Source organism: Salpingoeca rosetta, assembly GCF_000188695.1.
Source record: "Salpingoeca rosetta unplaced genomic scaffold supercont1.9, whole genome shotgun sequence".
Taxonomy (NCBI): Eukaryota; class Choanoflagellata; order Craspedida; family Salpingoecidae; genus Salpingoeca; species Salpingoeca rosetta.
Genome location: NW_004754925.1, coordinates 1195689 through 1213510, shown reverse-complemented (window position 1 = coordinate 1213510; position 17822 = coordinate 1195689). Strand labels below are relative to the sequence as shown.

The 17822-nt window shown below is 53.0% G+C and overlaps 2 protein-coding genes across 2 annotated transcripts in view; one reads left to right on the top strand and one right to left on the bottom strand.

The window, feature by feature from the left end:
- Window positions 1–3675, top strand: part of PTSG_04158 (uncharacterized protein) — an 11788-nt gene extending 8113 nt beyond the window's left edge. Inside the window, exons 21-32 of the mRNA XM_004995000.1 lie at window positions 146–279; window positions 577–610; window positions 799–856; window positions 988–1210; window positions 1417–1470; window positions 1636–1732; window positions 1986–2072; window positions 2229–2332; window positions 2542–2677; window positions 2839–2949; window positions 3118–3189; window positions 3362–3675. Coding sequence (XP_004995057.1) covers window positions 146–279; window positions 577–610; window positions 799–856; window positions 988–1210; window positions 1417–1470; window positions 1636–1732; window positions 1986–2072; window positions 2229–2332; window positions 2542–2677; window positions 2839–2949; window positions 3118–3189; window positions 3362–3501 — 1250 coding nt within the window. The 3' untranslated portion in view covers window positions 3502–3675. The remainder of the gene's footprint in view (window positions 1–145; window positions 280–576; window positions 611–798; window positions 857–987; window positions 1211–1416; window positions 1471–1635; window positions 1733–1985; window positions 2073–2228; window positions 2333–2541; window positions 2678–2838; window positions 2950–3117; window positions 3190–3361) is intronic.
- Window positions 3676–3995: 320 nt separating this feature from the next.
- On the bottom strand, window positions 3996–17804 carry PTSG_04157 (uncharacterized protein). The gene is made up of 41 exons (XM_004994999.1): window positions 17643–17804; window positions 17059–17124; window positions 16776–16926; window positions 16504–16620; window positions 16165–16295; window positions 15888–16005; window positions 15533–15646; window positions 15079–15263; window positions 14830–14910; window positions 14563–14637; window positions 14227–14423; window positions 13808–13908; window positions 13485–13603; window positions 13162–13284; window positions 12842–12937; window positions 12382–12595; window positions 12175–12221; window positions 11624–11933; window positions 11129–11186; window positions 10939–11013; window positions 10633–10745; window positions 10343–10500; window positions 10069–10167; window positions 9657–9785; window positions 9289–9360; window positions 8946–9095; window positions 8634–8697; window positions 8389–8474; window positions 8106–8209; window positions 7764–7975; window positions 7143–7213; window positions 6841–6946; window positions 6483–6595; window positions 6316–6363; window positions 6085–6203; window positions 5838–5909; window positions 5491–5589; window positions 5069–5240; window positions 4832–4937; window positions 4498–4570; window positions 3996–4299 (listed from the first exon to the last, which is right to left on the bottom strand). Exons 1-41 carry the CDS (start codon window positions 17697–17699, stop codon window positions 4233–4235), a joined length of 4668 nt encoding a protein of 1555 aa, XP_004995056.1. The 5' UTR covers window positions 17700–17804; the 3' UTR covers window positions 3996–4232.
- Between the last annotated feature and the right edge of the window lie 18 nt (window positions 17805–17822).

Genomic DNA, 17822 nt, shown 5'->3' with positions numbered 1-17822 from the left:
CCTACCGACACACACACACACACACACACACACACACACACACACACACACACACACACACGCACGCACGCACGGATACGTGACTCATGCTCATTTTGGCTGATATCGGCACGGTTGTCATCGTTGTGAATCCCATTTTATCCAGAGTTTGTGGCAGGGCCAAAGTCCAAGGGAAGAAAAGGCACCAAGGCGCCTGTCCTGTCTGCTCGCGATCTGAATGCGTTTGAGAAACACAGCAACAAGGCAGCGTTGGCCGTTTTTGCGTTTCGCCATATTTTGGTACGCACACCATTTGCTTTGTTCCTTGCTGCTGATTGGAACACACCACCGCCGGTTTCTCTGCGAAGGCAGCAATCACACACACACATCATCATCATCATCATCATCATCATCATCATCATCATCATCATCATCATCATCATCATCATCATCAACAACAACAACAACAACATCATCACCACCATCATCATCATCATCATCATCATCATCATCATCATCATCATCATCATCGTCACGATCCCAACACACACACACACACACAATCCATATTCATGTGCACACTCTTCGACCTGACAGGAGAAGTATGCCGCTCGCTTTGCGTCTGTCTCCGGTGAGTCTTCGAGCTGACACACGATGTGTGTGGGGGCGCGTGCTGCTGCTGCTACTGCTAGTGCTGGTGATGTGATGTGTTGCAATGTGGAGGTTGGTATATTGCTTGCCCAATGTTTGCCTCGCTGACACAAATTCTGCCGCACCCGTCCATTTCTTGTGCGCTCGCTGCCGATATCGACCGTGCAGATGCGTTTTCGAGCGTGCGCAAACTCCTTTACACAGCCGTCGCACAGGCATCAGCAAGGTAAGCGCGACGGTAGGCATGCACGGAGCAACTGCATGCGTACAACGTGTCTGATAAGCGGTGTTGCTTCCAGCTCACGTGTTACTCGCACCTGCAACTCTCATGGCTTTTGCATTTTTGTTGTTGGTCAGCGTTGGAAGCGTGGATGCACACGTGCTTGCCGATGCACTCTCGCTGGCGCTTGAGGTTGAGATTCTCGCAGCGCAGTTGCCAAGCAATGCGTCGTGTGCAGATGACAATGGCGATGATGGCGTGAACACAGCGGCCATGTGGTCCATGCTCACACAGCAGTTGAGATTTGTCACCGAATCTCTCCTCCCACTCTACGCTGACAGCTCTGCGCAGGCGAAGAAGGTGTGTGCCTACGCATGTTCATCTGTGAGCACATACATATCGTGGTGCATGGATGGTACTTGGTAGTTGCGCCGGTGCCATGAAGTGTGATCGTCTTGTGCGAATACCAGCAATAGAGCGGCCGTACAACGACAGCAGAACTGTCTTTCATACCTTGCTTATATCTGACAATTCATCTTGTCAATTGGCATTGCGTGCGGATTCAGAAACGGCACAAGTCGACCATTTCCAGGGATGACTGCGAGCTCATCACCCAAACGGTTTGTGATGAATACAACTGAGGCACGCACGCACACACACACGCACACACACACACACACACACACACACACACACACACACACACACACACACACACACACACACACACACGTATGCACGTGACCGCTTGGCTCACTGCATGCCCTGCTCGCCATCACCACCAGGTGCTTCGCGGTGCGGTTGTGTGTGTGCGCGTGGAGCCGCCAGCACCCGATGTTGCGCAGCTGTTGGCCAAAACGCTCTCGGCCGTCGTCACAGCAGGTACACGACAACCATGGCTCGAGCTGGGCTGCTGTGTTGTATCGCTGTGCTCCGCGTTTGCTTTGATTGTGTTTGATTCGATTTTGCGTTTTGTTTTGTTTCATTGTGTTTAGGTTGATTTCACTGCATTCTGGCACTCTTGCTCGCTTTGTTTACCGACACCCACATGCCTTGCATGTGTTTGTGCTCGTCCGTCCGCTATTGGCTCTCACCGCCGTGCACCACCACCTTCCATGCGTGCTTCGCATGTCAGGGATTGGCGCTGCGTTGAGCGATGTTGTTGGACAGCTCGTCGCCCATTTTGCAACGGCCGCTGGGAAATTGGAGGCACATGCTCAAGGTGTGTGCGTGTGTGCATTGTGTGCATGTGTGTATGTTGGTGCGCATTTGCGGATGTTCGTACCTTGCTCGTGCGTGCTCTTGTTGTGGCATGATAGGAAGCACACAATGTCACTGTGTCGTTTCCAACACAACACTCCATAATTCGTCTGTCCAGATGCGTCGCACCTTGCCCGCGTGGAGGCGATGTTTGATTCGCTGTTTGCGCTCGGTCCCGGCCACGAATCCCTTGTCGCAGACACCTTTCTCTTCGTATTCAAGGTGTTGGTCAGCGTTGGCGCAGGGTGTTGTGTGTTGTGTGTGTGTGTATGCGTGGTTGAGAGGTTATGGCGACAATGGCAACAAGTTGTGCATGGTCAAACCACTGATGGGCACGACGTTGACCATGCAATACCGCCCCCGCCCTCAAAATGCTCACGTCACCACTGCAACCATACTTGATTTGCCCTCCCCTTCCTGCGCGTGTGTAGGCGCTGCGTGGCAAGTTTGAGGGCGTGATTGGCGCAATGGCCCGGCGTGCATGCACGACAATGCTGCAGCACAAGAAACAGTCGAGTGATATTGACGCTTCACCCACTCCGCCAGCGCAGCAAACACTCAAGATTGGTGAGTGCGATGGGTTTTGATGCGGTTCTTACATTTTGACCAGCTGCCGTTCGTTTCATTTCGTTCATTCCCTTCATGTGCAATGCTCTTTGTTGCTCTCTAACGCGCACACACACACATGTATGTGGTTTCATCACTGTAAACGCCGTCCACGACCACAGTGAAGAAGAACGGCGCGCTGGTTCGTCAGTTTGCGTCGCAGCTGCCACCACCAGATGCAGATGATGACACGGCATTTGTTTCGCTTCAGCTCCTGAACCAGCTCGTCGATGGTAAGAGACGAGCGCAGCTGGCGAACACACGTTTTGCAGTTGAAGTGCACGTGCTTCGTTTCATGCTGTCATCACAGCGATTTCTTTGTGTGCACACTTGCCACCCAACTTGGACCTCACTCACTTCCACCACCACCACCACCACCACCACACGTGCTGTATTCACAGGTGTGAGCGATTTGCGTTCGCGGGATCAGCACATGACGGCGGCAATGCTGCAATCGCACATCCACCGCACATGTGAGGCTCGCAGTCGCGTTTCTTTGTGTCAGTGAGTGTGTGCACATGGGTGCACGCACGTGTGCATGCATGTGAGCGAGTGCACGGCGTTGGGATGCGTGCAAGAAAACTGGCGCTCTGCCCTATTTGTTCTCACCGTGTGCGACTTTGGTGCCATGTTGTTTCACTGCAGTCACACCACCTGCGCAAGAGAAAGAGGCGGAAGAGGACGAGGGCGAAACGAAGAAATGGGGCGAGCGCGTGCTTGATGGTGCTGCTGCTGTGTTGAAGCGCTTGGATGAAATGCAGTCCCAAGTGCTGACCAGTGCGTGACCGTGCTGCGTGACCCGTGATGTGGTGGCGGCGACGTTTGCTTGTTGTTGTATGCGTTGATCACATTGTCTTGTTGAAGCCCTTCTCCGCGTTCACGACTGTGTTCTTTACCAACCAGAAAAGCCTTGGTGCGATTTCCCTCGTTGTGTGTGTGTGTGTGTGTGTGTGTGTGTGTGTGTGTGTGTGTGTGTGTGTGTGTGTGTGTCTATCTCACCCTTCCCCGCTTTGTTCATCCTTTTGTGTCGGCTGTGTTGTTCTGAACTGGTTGTGCCGCCTACTGTTGGTTGTTGTGGGGCCTGATCCTCCTTGCCTTGTTGTTTGTGATTTGATTGCAACCTAACCTGCACTCCTTCCTACTGCCTGATTTTGCTCACCTTGTTGCGCGTGTGTTTTGCTTTTCCTTTCCTCCCTCTGTTACCCCACTGCGCATCTCTCTCGTTGTGCGTTCTGGCTTTTTCCGTCACACTCATTGAACAACAGAGCAAGACCATTGGCCGACTTAAAACACATGTGCGTGTGTATCGGTGGGTTGGGGAACGTGTGCAAGTTGTGGGAACAGCCGAACGCAAAAGGCAAGCACGCACAAAAGCACAATGGGGCCACCGCATGTGTGCATGCGCTTGTTTCGCGCACGGAACGCACAAACGGAAACAACGCACAGCAGCACAAGAGCACGCAAGAAACCAACGGGAGGAGGACGGCAAGCGGCGAGCGTCACTTTGTCGTGGGGCTCAGGCGATGGAGCAGCAGCACGAGGTGTCTGCCACCGTGTACGTGATGTTCGTGGTGTCGACATCCCTGTTGTGCACGCAGAACGCAGACGAGATGAGTGTTGATAATTTACACAAATACACAAGCACGCACGAAGTGAGGCCTGACTGTGAAACAACGACACAACACCAAGAACAAAGCTGTAGTTGCGAAACGCAGACGAGTACGCCCCAACAGCAGGACATTCAAGTGTGGCGTGTGGCAGTAGCAGTGGTGTTCACGTACAGGTTGCTGCGGGCAAACTTGGGCGGAGCCGTCTGCTTTCCCCCCTTCAAGCGGAAGAGAGCGACGTAGCCGCCTGGTGGAACGATGGTGGAAGGTGTGTGTGTGTGTGAACGTGTGTGTGTGTGTGTGAATGTGTGTGTGTGTGTGTGTGTGTGTGTGTGTGTGTGTGTGTGTGTGTGTGTGTGTGTGTGTGTGTGTGTGAACGTGTGTGTGAACGTGTGCGTGAGCGTGTAAAAGCTCAGGAACAACAGGACGATGAAACGACGCTGCAGACAGATAGACAGGCAGACAGACACACACACACACACACACACAGAGCATGACGATGACAGACCCTGTGTTCCGGCGACGAATGCGCCGTCGAGGGTGCGCTCCATCTTGTCGACACCGCCCTCAAACGTCGCCTGAGCCACGCAGTCGCCATTCTGGGTGTCCCAGACCTGTGCATGAAGTGCGCATGACAAAACAGGTGATGGCAAGAGACGTGTGTTGAGTGACAACTCTGCACGCATTAGCAGGCATAAACACACACACACACACACATACACAAGCACACTCACACAAAACACACCTTGACGATGCGGTCGCGGCCGCCGCTGAGAGCGTAGCGCGAATCCTTCGAAAACGTGGAGGAGATGACAAGACGCGCATAGTTGTCTCGATCGGCCTTGAAGTGCTCCAGATCGTTCAGGCGCCGGTCGCTCTTCAGGTCGATGATGTACACCAGGCCGCCCTTGATGGCACTGGGCAGTGATGGTTCGCGAAGGGCGCGTGCATGTTTGAGATGAGGGATGGTGTGGTTGAGAGTGTGTGTGTTTGATAAGAGTTTTGAGTGAGCGAGGGTGTGATGGACAAGAGAGAGGATGAAGGTGTGAAAGTTGTGGAAACGAACATGTGCACAAAGAGGCAGAGCGTGCCATTAAAGCAGAAAAGCACTGAAGCACCCGCAAACAACACGCCCAAACAAAGCACAGGATATGTTTGGGCGCGTACGCGATCATCATGGTGCCATCGGGCGAAATGGCGGTGGTCAGGGCCGGGCGGAAGAGAGAAACCGTCTTCACAAGCTGTTGCTCCGGCCACGACCAAATCCTACCGCGTGCACACACACACACACACAATGAAATATGAGGAACCATCGATATCACAGCAGCGTTCAAGCAAGAACGCACAAGTGTCAACAACGCTGCCACCGAAATAAGGTTTCACATGTAAATGGACACAACACAACACACACACACACACACACACACACACACACACACACACACACACACACACACACACACACACACACACAGCACCGCATAACGCAGCACACATGGTACGTTGCCACGTACTTTGCTTCACCGTCATCGCCAACAGTGGCGACACGCGTGCCATCCGTCGACATGACGACAGCACGAATCAGTCTGCACACCAGGCCGGCACACATGCAAAATGAGCAGAAAGGACGACGACAGAGAGGGAGAGAGAGAGAGAGTATATGTGTGTATGAAGCGGACACACACACACACACGCACAAGCACGCGCACTAGTACATTCACACTCTTGCGTGCACGTCATGCCATGCCTGCCGCCTCATACTTGTCATGTTTGAGTTTTGAGTTGACGCTTCGGTTTGTCTGCAGGTCCGTGATGCTCACGCGCGTGTCATCTGACATGCCAATGCCTGTCTTCAGCACATAGCGCCCATCGAGGCTGTGCTGTTGGTGTGTGCCGCCACGTGGACGCATCAAGGTGTGAGTCTTGTGCAACAAGTCGGGACACACACACACACACACGCACACAGGATACGTAATGACAAGTAACACTCACAGCGATGGTGCCAGAATATGTGCTGCGCGCGAGGGACCCTTGTTGCAGCTACAGTTGCCAAATGGCAACAGAAACAACGTGCATGTGAGTCATGGTGGTTGTTGATGGGTACTTCCGAGGCAAGAAGTCAGCCAGACACACACACACATATGAAACGTTGCACATACGGTGTCTGTGGCAATTTCAAACGTTCCAAAACTGCCCACAAGGAAGCGGCCATCTGCGGAGATGGTGAGCTCCGAACTGTCGAGTGGAAGGCGGCGAACAACACTGCCAGTGGCTGCATAACAAACAAAGCATACAGCGATGGCAAGTGAGCTGAGCACGACAAGATACATGGCTTGAGTTGAGGTGTGGTGCTGGCGACAGGAAACGGTCAGCAGGGGTCGAAGCAAATCCAAAAGGCTGCCACGAAACACAGCTTCAGCCGCTCACTTTTCAACTGCAGAGCACACACACAAAGACACAAAGACACAAAGACACAAAGACACAAAGACACACACACACACGCATACACACACGTACCAAGATCCCACTGCAGAATAAACGAGTCAGAGCCACAGCAGCTAAAGGCGTATTCGTTGTTGCCCGTGACAGCGCTGACGTCCTTGCTGTGCATCGCTGGTGGATCCTGTGTAAAGGCACCAATCGAAATAAATGAATTGAAGGGCGAGAAGCAAGTGCAACACGTGTGGCAGCAGTGGCGGAGACGACTTGCATTCGAGATGACGCAGCCAAAGCGGTCAGACAATGTACGGCGCATGTATCATGCATCCAAGACATGCAGGTACAAGGCACAAACACACGAAGTTCATGTCTGTACCCACCAGCTCATCGCTGTCTTGGTCGCCCTCGCTTTCAATGGCCTTGAACGCGCGCACGGTTCGATCCTGGCTGCCTGTGATTGGCGAAATCGTGACAACAAATGAGGGAAGGGGTGGAGTGCTCTTCACATATCTCTGCGACACATGCTCGCAAACGTGTACGACACGCGTACATACATACATACATACATACATACATACATACATACATACATACATACATACATACATACATACATACATACATACATACATACATACATACATACATACATACTTACATGCACACATACATACATACATACATACATACATGCATGCATACATACATACATACATACATACATACATACATACATACATACATACATATACACACATACATACATACATACATACATACATACATACATACATGCATACACACATACATACATACATACATACATACATACATACATACATACATGCATGCATGCAGACATACATACATACATACATACATACATACATACATACATACATACATACATACATACATACATACATACATACATACATACATACATACATACATACATACATACATACATACACACAATTCATTCATGTGTACACACGCACAGGAGTAGATGTTGTCTCCAATGACCCTGCAGTTGTCGATCCACTCCGTGTGGCTCTCAATCTGACGCAGACGTTTTCCGCGACTGTCCAGCACATGCAGAACACCCGTGTGTGACGACGCACACACAAACTGCTCATCTGCATGCACGCTGAGCAGTTTGCCAAGCGTGGTGGACCACACTTGCTCAAACTTCCCGCCGCTGGTTTTGAACCTATTAGATAATGCGCATGATGTGGACAAGGTGAACAAGGAGAAATAGAGGGATGATGACAGATCAAAACAACGCTGATGACACAAACACAAACACACACACACACACACACACACACGCACGCACACACCTGAACACGTCACTGTCATCGCAAACGACGACATCGTCTGTGTCTGCAACGAAACAGCAGCCGCTAGCACCGTGTCCGATATCCGTCGTGCACGCGCGCGTCCACTACAACAGCAACAGGAAGAGCATCACAATGTAGGGATAAGGGACGGTGGCATGAGGGAACGAGAACAAACACATAGAACAAGCGTATCACCACGGTGCAATCCTTCGATGCCGCATGTTGTGATCAACAGGAGAGGAGTGATCAAGGACATAGGACTGTTGACACGACATCGTCTCACCATGTTGTTTGTGAACTTGAACAGCACCATGGTTCCGCGTTCGTTCGCCGCGACAATCTTGTGGCCCTTGGCATGCACGTCCAGACCTGAGCGCAACAGGTACATACCACCACATTGTGGTGTGATGGAGTGAGAACACCAACAGGGTTATGACCAAAAAAAAAAAAAAAAAAAAAAAAAAAAAAAACACTGCGCTTGGAAAAGCAATCTTGCAAGCAGGACATGTAACATGTGAGTGAACTCACCCTTGACTGTGCATTCTGAGGCGCCTGATAGTTCAAGCGACTGCTTAACCTCTCCTTCATCCAACTGGACACATGATACAGGGAACGCACAAGTAGGCAGAGAATCAAGCAAATGGGGTGGTGGAATACATGAAGTAACCACAAGGCATGTGCACAGGAGAGAGACGAAGGCACTCAAAATGCAATGGTACACACACACACACACACACACACACACACACACACACACACACACACACACAACCACACATGCACAGCGTCAGCAATCACACACACGCACACACACACACACACAAACACAAATACACGTACGTCGATGAAGTGGATGCGGTTGTCGTGTGCGGCGGACAGCAGCGTCTTTCCGTCCTCGGCCATGCACAGCCGCTCAATAAAGTCGGCGTTGCGCTCTTCACTCTTCAGCATGAAGTCCTTCAGCTCCTGCCACGTCTCCACATCCCAGATCTGATGGCAGTGCAAGGAGTGTAAGCAATGCAAGCAAGACGCAAGAATTGGTAGTGGTGTGTTGCGGCGCGCGTGGATCAATTCTCAACATGGCACCCGTTATCCGAGGTAGACTCTCGCTTTCACCCATCCCACATTAATCACAAACATTTGGGTGAGTACCAAGTGCGCACTGATTGGATGTTGTGCGCACCTTGATCTGGCCGCTCCAAGACGAGGTGATCAGGCGGTCGCCCTGCTGCGTGAAGCACACGGCCCGGCACATCTGCAGTCGATGAAGCAGGCGCGAAGGCAGGGGACGGAGAGAGGGGAGTGACAGTGTGAGGGCACAGGACTGAGATGGTCGGCATTGTGGTGCTATCGCGCAGTAGTTCCACTTACGACCAGAGTCCAAGCAACATTAAGAACAAGAACAACAACAACGACAGCAACAACAACTTAAACAAACAACGACAGCAACAACAACGACGACAACGACAACAGCAACAACAACAACAACGACGACGACGACAACAACACCGATCACAGTTGTTCAATGTACACATGAACACCGCCCCTTACCCAGTCGTGCGGTCCGAGAATGGCAACTTGCTCTCCATCCTCCAGACTCCACACATATGTCTTGCGGTCATCGCAGGCCACGGCCGCGAGCGTCTCGGTCGGGTTGATCGCAAAGTTGCGCACTTTGTCCTGCAGTTGACACACGTGTCAGTGTGAGCATGGGTGTGTGAGCATGAGCGTGAGTGCGAGCGAGTGCGTGAGTGTGAGTGATTCCGTGAGTGTGAGCGTGTGAGTGAGTGTGTGTGTGAGTGTGTGTGAGTGAGTGTGTGAGTGTGTGAGTGAGTGAGTGAGTGAGTGAGTGAGTGAGTGAGTGAGTGAGTGAGTGTGTGTGTGTGTGCACCGCCTCTGCTTCGAGAAACAGAAAGGCGAGAGTCGCTGCAATGCATCCAGCAAACGGAAGAGCCAGCTGTACCGGGTGGCCAAAGACGTGGCGCTTTGAGGCGGATGGAGGGTCCATGCACGCGTTCAAGCACACAATGGTTGGGTTGGCCGTGTACGGCGACGCCCAAATCTAACCCCCGCCAACACATACACACAGAAGCGCAACACGCAGAAGAACAAGTTGGTAGCGTGTAAATGGCTCAGGTGTGCAAGCAGGCAAGATGATACACCAAATTGATCGACATACAATACATCCAGACACGCACACATATGCACACACACACACACGCACACAGCCTTCGCACCTGGGCGATGAGCTTGTCGATGTACGTGTTGGCGCGGGCGCCGTTGAGTCGGCCAGTGATCTGACTGGCGAGCTGTTCCGGATCAGCAGGCGCAAGCCGGATGGAAAGGCCAGTCAACGTTGCGGCGCGAAGCAGGTGGGGATCGCACCCGCTCGTGTCTGGAACGTGATGTTCGGAGAGACCAATGAGGAGTGAGGACAGATGTATCGATGGACAGAGACGGCGTCAGTGACACCTCAAGCCGGACAAACAATGATCAGCAGCAAGTTGCACCACACACACACACATACCGTGCTTGCTGATGAGCTCGAAATCCGACAAGACGGCGACTTTGCCAAAGCAGCGCATCTTCAGCAGAAGGAAATCAAAGTTGCACAGACACAACTCCACCAGCTCCGTGATCCTGTCATTGAATGCAGTGGGTTGTGAATGATGACGTTGTTGTTGGTCGTGTTGCACAGCAGTCTAAATGTGGTGGTGCCTCCCGACGCACGCACATGATCACACACACACACACACTCAAACACACGCAAACATGCATTCACACACACACACACACACATACATTCACGAACGCATCACGCGTGTGCACGTACCTGTTCGAGACGGCGAGGACGTGTGGGAGCTCTTCCAGTTTGCGGATGTTCGCCTGCGAATGCTCGCGCCAGTTGCTGTTTGGACAAGGAGCAAACATGATTCATGGTTTAGCAGTTAGCACACGTGAGTACATAACATACACCCAACATGAACAGCAGCAGCAGCAGCAGCAGCGGGTGCTTGACGTACAACTCGTCGTCGGAGACGTGCACGAGCGGCTGCGGCGTGACGAGACGGTCGGCTTCATCTGCACAGAAGGGGACAGGAATGGCATAAGGCAGTGAATAATGAGTTGGAGGCTGAAGCAAGTTAGGGGGAGGGAGGATGCACAGAGAGAGAGAGAGAGAGAGACAGAGAGACAGAGAGAGAGAGAGACAGAGAGAGAGACAGAGAGAGAGAGAGAGAGAGAGAGAGAGAGAGAGAGAGACAGAGAGAGAGACAGAGAGAGAGAGAGAGACAGAGAGAGAGAGAGAGAGAGAGACAGAGAGAGAGAGAGAGACAGAGAGAGAGAGAGAGAGAGAGAGAGAGAGAGAGAGAGAGAGAGAGAGAGACAGAGAGAGAGAGAGAGAGAGAGAGAGAGAGAGAGACAGAGAGAGAGAGAGAGAGAGAGAGAGAGAGAGAGAGAGACAGACACACACACACACACAGACAAACACATACAGACACACACGTGTGCATGCTCACCATGTGCTGGGAGACCAAAGCGCTTCTGCTGGTCTGGCGACGGGCTGAACGGCTTCTTCTTTCCCGCCCATTTGCCGAGGAAATGGTCAGCGACGTCGGACGCCAGCTGCTTGGCTGTTGCGCTGCCCTCGGGGCAGTAGCGACGGCGCGCAACTTCAACAAACTGGCGGTGGTGCCAGCTGAGCACGCGCGTGGAGCCAGACCCGCGCTCAACAAGAAATCCCCCGAGAATGTCGCGCACACGCGCCCACAGGAGCGGTGGGATTCGGCGCTGGGGCGGCAGCCAGTACTCGAAGATGCGCTCAAGCACCTGTGAACCAACCAACCAACCAACCAACCAACCAACCAACCGGCACAATCAGCACAATCAGCACAACCAGGCAGCAACGGTGGGAAAAAACCACACAGTGAGTGGTTGCATGCCAGGGTGTATGTGTGAGCACGCAAGAGAGTAGGCTTCGGTGCAAAGGGGAAGTGGTAATTGCAATTGGCAGATACGTGACAGCATTGCGTTCAAGCTTTGCAGTATTCGACAACAGCAACAACAGCACCTCTTCGTTGCAGGAGAGGATGTCTTCGAGTTCCGTGTCGGAGAGACCTAAAGAAATGGCGGCAGCAGATACGCAAAACGAGCAAACAAGCGCATCAGCCATTGCAAACATGCTGGTACAACGTATCTTCGTGCGTGTACTGGCAGGCACCAGCCCCACATCGCCCTTGGACGCAGATGCAAATGCACAACAGCATGCACCACCGACCTCGATAGGTGACGGTGATGTATCCGAGCGCTGCGGAGATGAAGCGCTTTCCGTGTGCAACCTCCAGCTGCTCAAACAGGTTGTCGATGATGGACTGGATGTCCGGTTTGAGGGAGCATTCGTCCGGTGGCGTCGTGCTCTTCCACCCGCGCGTTTCGTCCAGCGCCATCCGCACGTACAGCGGGTAGGGGCACGCCTTGCACGCCGCCAGCACCTGAAGAGGGAGAGAGTACACGCAGCAGAGGACAACACAATGAGGGACGAGTGGGAATTGAACGTCGCCAGTCAACGTGCACAGACGAGCATGCCGGCAAGCTTGGCCACATGAGCACATGAGCACAGCGATAAACAAAGACAAAGCTCAGGTGCACGCACATTAGCTCACACACACACATACACACACACACACATGCGCACACATACACATACACACACACACACACAAGAGCGCACGACATACGATGCTGCGCTGTTCGTCTGTGAGGGAGCGACCGTTGGCGGTGCACCAGGAGGTGATGATGCGTGGAACATCCGTCTCCATGTTCAGCGGAACCACCTTACAACACATGAAGTATGAGAGCATCATGCGTTCATGATCAGGCCAGTGACGGAATATGACGATATGCTCCATGTGTTCAATGATGGCGACAATGCACACCGAAACAGTGGAATGGAGTTTCCCTCCAACAACACCTCGTCCACCGCCTCCACAGAACGACAATGCACAACACACACACACACACGCGCGCGCGCGCGCACTGGGCCATGTTCTGGTCGTACCTCGACAAAGTTAACGCTGTACATAGCATCGAGGCGAGGAAAGCACTCGTACTTCGCCTCCGGGAGCGTGGACAGCACCATGTGCACGTGGGGCGGCAGTGTTGGCGCAGGAAGCCAGCGCAGCTGTTATGGTGTCAACGCAGAAAGACGCACGGGCATGTGTGGCGTATCATGTTGGTCATACGTGAAACAAAGGATGGGTGTGAGTCGGCAGTGCACATTGCAAGTCCAAGTCACACCACAGCGCTTCACTCCCGAACAACTTGTGCCACTCGAAAGTACAAGCCACTCCACGTGCCTCTCCCCAAGGCGCATATTTGCACCTGTCTGGCACCGCCCTCTGGGGAGAGCTGGTCGAGCGAGTCGAGGAAGAGCATGAGCGGTTTCTCTGCCGTCGCCAGCTCAAGACACGTCTTGAAGTCCTGGATCAGCTCAGCAAGCTCTGCGGCAGTGGCGTTGCGGAGAAGGCGGGTGTGGGGGAAAGGGTTAGTGTGTCGGCCGATAGACGTTCATGCGTGAGCAAATTGTGTTGTGTGTGTGTATGTGGGTACGTGTGTACGCGTGCGTGTGCGGTCATAAATGTTCATACGTGAACAAAATGTGTGTGTGCATGTAGGATTGTGTGCATCATCAATGACCACCGCACCTTCCTTGACTGCATCCGGGTTTGGTTCGCCGTAGTGGCGGCGGATTTGCTTGCAGATGAGTTGCAGCAGCTGCACAATCGTGGTCGAGCCACTGGTTGTGCTGGGAAACGATTAACGATTGGGCGCAGAGGAAGAAAAAGTGAGATAAGTGTGCGACATTGTGACATCACGCAACGCAAGTGAGCAGGGGGCTCCGCACCAGGTATCAACCACGAAAGTACACAGAAGCCATAAAGCACACACACACACACGCACGCACGCACACGCACGCACGCACACGCACACACACGCACGCACACACACACACACACACACACACACTAAACACGACTATAAATATTCACGCACCCTTCCCCGTATACACAAGCAAACACGCAACCAAGGCACCGTCCCAAACCAGACGTCTGCTGTGACTCACCCGATGAAGCGCAGGATCAGCTGGTGCTGTCCGCCTTTTGCGTACTTGGCGCTGGCCTCGTGTGCGGCCTTGGCGAGGATGGACGTCTTGCCGCTGCCAGATCGCCCGTACAGCACAAACGGCTCAACGCCATCGCTCGCATCCTGCTCTAGATACCCGGTCACCTTGGCCACAAGCTCTTCCCGCCCGTAGAACGTCTGGTGTTTCAAGTTTGACGTGTGTATGCGTGTGCAGGTGGAGTGAACGAGTGAACGTGAGATATTGCGTGTGTGCGTGTGAATAGGTGCCAGGTATGCACGTTGTGCAACCACGGGGGAACAACGCATGCACGTGTACCTCCACGCGTTCGCGGCAGAAGCGGGCTTGAGTGGCCGCTTCAACGAAGGTCGTGTCGAATCGCAGCGCCGTTGCCTGTCAACACAATACACACACAGAGTAATGCCCTGATTATTATGCTCTCAAGATTGCCTGTGACAACATCAGCCAACAGTGGCGCGCGCGGGGTGTGTGTGTGTGTGTGTGTGTGTGTGTGTGTGTGTGTGTGTGTGTGTGTGTGTGGTGTGTGTGTGGTGTGTGTGTGTGGTGTGTGTGTGTGCTTGCAACCTTTTCTGCGGCCTTGGTGATGGACGCTTTCAGAGCGGCTTCAGCGTCCGCTGTCAGCTTGTCGAGGTACTGCCGGTGCTCCTACATTTGTGTGTGTGTGTGTGTGTGTGTGCGTGCGTGAGAGAGAGAGAGTGTGTGTGTGTGTATGTGTGTGACTGTGGGTGTTTACGCGGGCATGGGTGTATGTTGCAGTTGTGCCATGCCGGCTCGAAACAAATCAGCAACATCATACGACGTCAAAGCGCGTACGGGAAGCGAGGGGTCGACGCCCTTGTCTGGACTCCAGGTGGAGAGGGTGTACTCCGTGATGTTGGTCAGGCCCGTGGACGGAATGAACTCGTCCTTCACGCTGTTGAGGCGCTTCTGCGAACCTTCGTCCAGCTGCCCATCAACGACGTCCACAAAGTTGAACGCAGCCGGATCCCCCACTTTGTCTGGTTGGAGTGGGGAGGGGTTGAGAGGTGACGTGTGTGTATGTGTATGTGTATGTGTATGTGTATGTGTATGTGTATGTGTATGTGTATGTGTTGATTGTGTGCATGTGAGCATGCGAGCGTGTATGTGTGCGTAGGGTAATAAGGAGCTTGACTTCATGGTTTTGAACACATCAGCACAGAGAAACACACATGTCCACTACACACACACACACACACACACTCACACACACACACACTCACACACATACACACAAATGCTTGCTGACCTTCAATGTTGGCGATGGTGCGCTTGAACCAGACGACACGCTCGTTGATGTCCGGCACGAGGACGGTTGCGTTGGCGTCCGGCTTGAGACCGACGCGCGTCTCATCCTCCGTCACTGATGGCACATTGAAGAGGTGGTGGCCCGTTATGGTTGCGTGAGACGGGTGGCGAGGGCATGAGGGTGGGATGACGCCAAATTGATCAAGGGTGGTGGAATGTGTGAGTGAGTGTGTGTGTACATATATGAACGTGTGTGCATGTGTGCATCTGTGTGCGTGGTGTAGTTGTGTTGGTGTATTCTGTCAAAGCAGGCACACGACAATCAGAGCCATGGCTGTGGGGTTGACTGTGCATACCGGATTGGAGATACTTGATCTGCTCGTCTTCTGGAAGACCAGCAAGAACACACGCGCGCCTGAGTGCCTTCTGCATCACATCAAACTCGCCCCACCACGCCCCGCTGGCTGCCCGCGCCTGCAGTGTGAGTGTGAGTGAGTGAGTGAGTGAGTGAGTGAGTGAGTGAGTGAGTGAGTGAGTGAGTGAGTGAGTGTGTGTGTGTGTGTGTGTGTGAGTGAGTGAGTGAGTGCACGTTTTGTGTGAGTGTGTCGATATTCCAAGCGTTCGGCAAAATACCTCATCTGGCCGGGAGTCATCGCCATATGCCGGGTGGAGGTCTGTGATGGGCCGCAGCACGTACTTGGCCGGCTGCTTGTTCGTGTCCAGCTCAAACCAGCGCTCAAGCTGCTCAATTGCACTTGCCTCGTCTGGTGGACCAAAGCGAACCACGAACACACCAGATGTGTTCGTGAGTGTGTGTGTGTGTGAGAGAGAGAGTATGTGTGTGTGTGTGTGTGAATGTATGTCTGTGTGAAAAGCGCGTGCATGGTTGCTGCTGTGCACGGCCATGGCTTGGAGCGTGCTGATGCGCATTGAGAGTTCAGTGCAGTGTTAGCGAAAGCATGGTGCTTACACCTTGATCGGATTGACGGAGTGCATCCACGAGCTTCTCAAACTCGCCCTGCTCAATGTTGCTTGGGAAGGGCTGGAAGCCAAACTTCTGGCCAAGCAGGCTGATGAAGGCAATGCCCTCTGCAATGTGATAATGCATGCCGCACATGTGGCGTGCCATTGATGTGCGTGTGCGTGTGCATGTGAATGAGGGATGGGTGCGCAACTATAACCTGCACGGATGCACACCCACGCGCAAGGAACATGCGCGCACATACGCGCTCACAGATCCTGACCTGAGAGCTTCATGCACTGCTTGACTTCCTTGATGCACAGTTCAGCGTGACTGTGGTTGTTGGCGTGAGCCTTGGTCACGCCCCATCGCATGGTTGCGGGTGAAAAGTCATAGCCCTTTGTCTTGGCAAATGCGCGGACCTTGGGCACGACCTGTTTGTATGCACCACAGTACAAGTGGGGGGAGGGGGTTGTTGTTGATTGGCGTGAGGTCACATTACAGCATTACGGTCGTCAGGTGTGGGTTGCTGCAAGCAAGCAAGTGGGTCGCATGGGTTGGCTCACCTTGAGGAGGATCTCATTTCGTTCATGCACGGTGTCGGTAAACGTGGAAGAGATGAAGGCTCGCACCTGCAACGGCCGCGTCGGCATCCAACAACCCAACAAACACACTGTGAGCAGAGAAGGCGCAGGCAAACAGAGAGACAGAGACAGAGACAGAGAGAGAGAGAGAGACAGACAGAGAGAGAGACAGAGAGAGAGAGAGAGAGAGAGAGAGAGAGAGAGACAGAGAGACAGAGAGACAGAGAGACAGAGAGAGACAGAGAGACAGAGACAGAGACAGAGACAGAGACAGAGACAGAGACAGAGAGAGACAGAGACAGAGACAGAGAGAGAGACAGAGAGACAGAGACAGAGAGAGACAGAGAGACAGAGAGAGACAGAGAGACAGAGAGACAGAGAGACAGAGACAGAGAGGGAGACAGAGAGAGAGAGAGACACGGGCGTGCACACAAACACACACAGACAACGCACACACACATACACACAGACAGACAGACACGGGCGTGTGCACACACACAAACAGACAACACACACACACACACACACACACACACACACACACACACACACAAAACAAGGTGTACCTGAGCAGAGCCCAATCCATCCTGCGCCGTCACGTCGCCCTTGACCACTGCTTCCATCGTGTCTCCTGTTCTCTGTCTCTCGAAATCACTGGCTGGCACGATTCCGTTGGTAGGACAGGAGCAACAACGAAATAATTCACTCGATTGCTTTCTTGCTGTTGCCACGCCCCCCCCCCCCAC

Excerpts from the sequence above, each read along its gene's own strand:
- PTSG_04157 (XM_004994999.1), bottom strand. The coding sequence starts at position 17,699 with ATGGAAGCAGTGGTCAAGGGCGACGTGACGGCGCAGGATGGATTGGGC. Across the intron at positions 16,621-16,775 it reads GCAGTGCATGAAGCTCTCAG|AGGGCATTGCCTTCATCAGC; the intron begins GTCAGGATCTGT and ends ATCACATTGCAG. Across the intron at positions 14,911-15,078 it reads GCGTCGACCCCTCGCTTCCC|GAGCACCGGCAGTACCTCGA; the intron begins GTACGCGCTTTG and ends ACACAAATGTAG.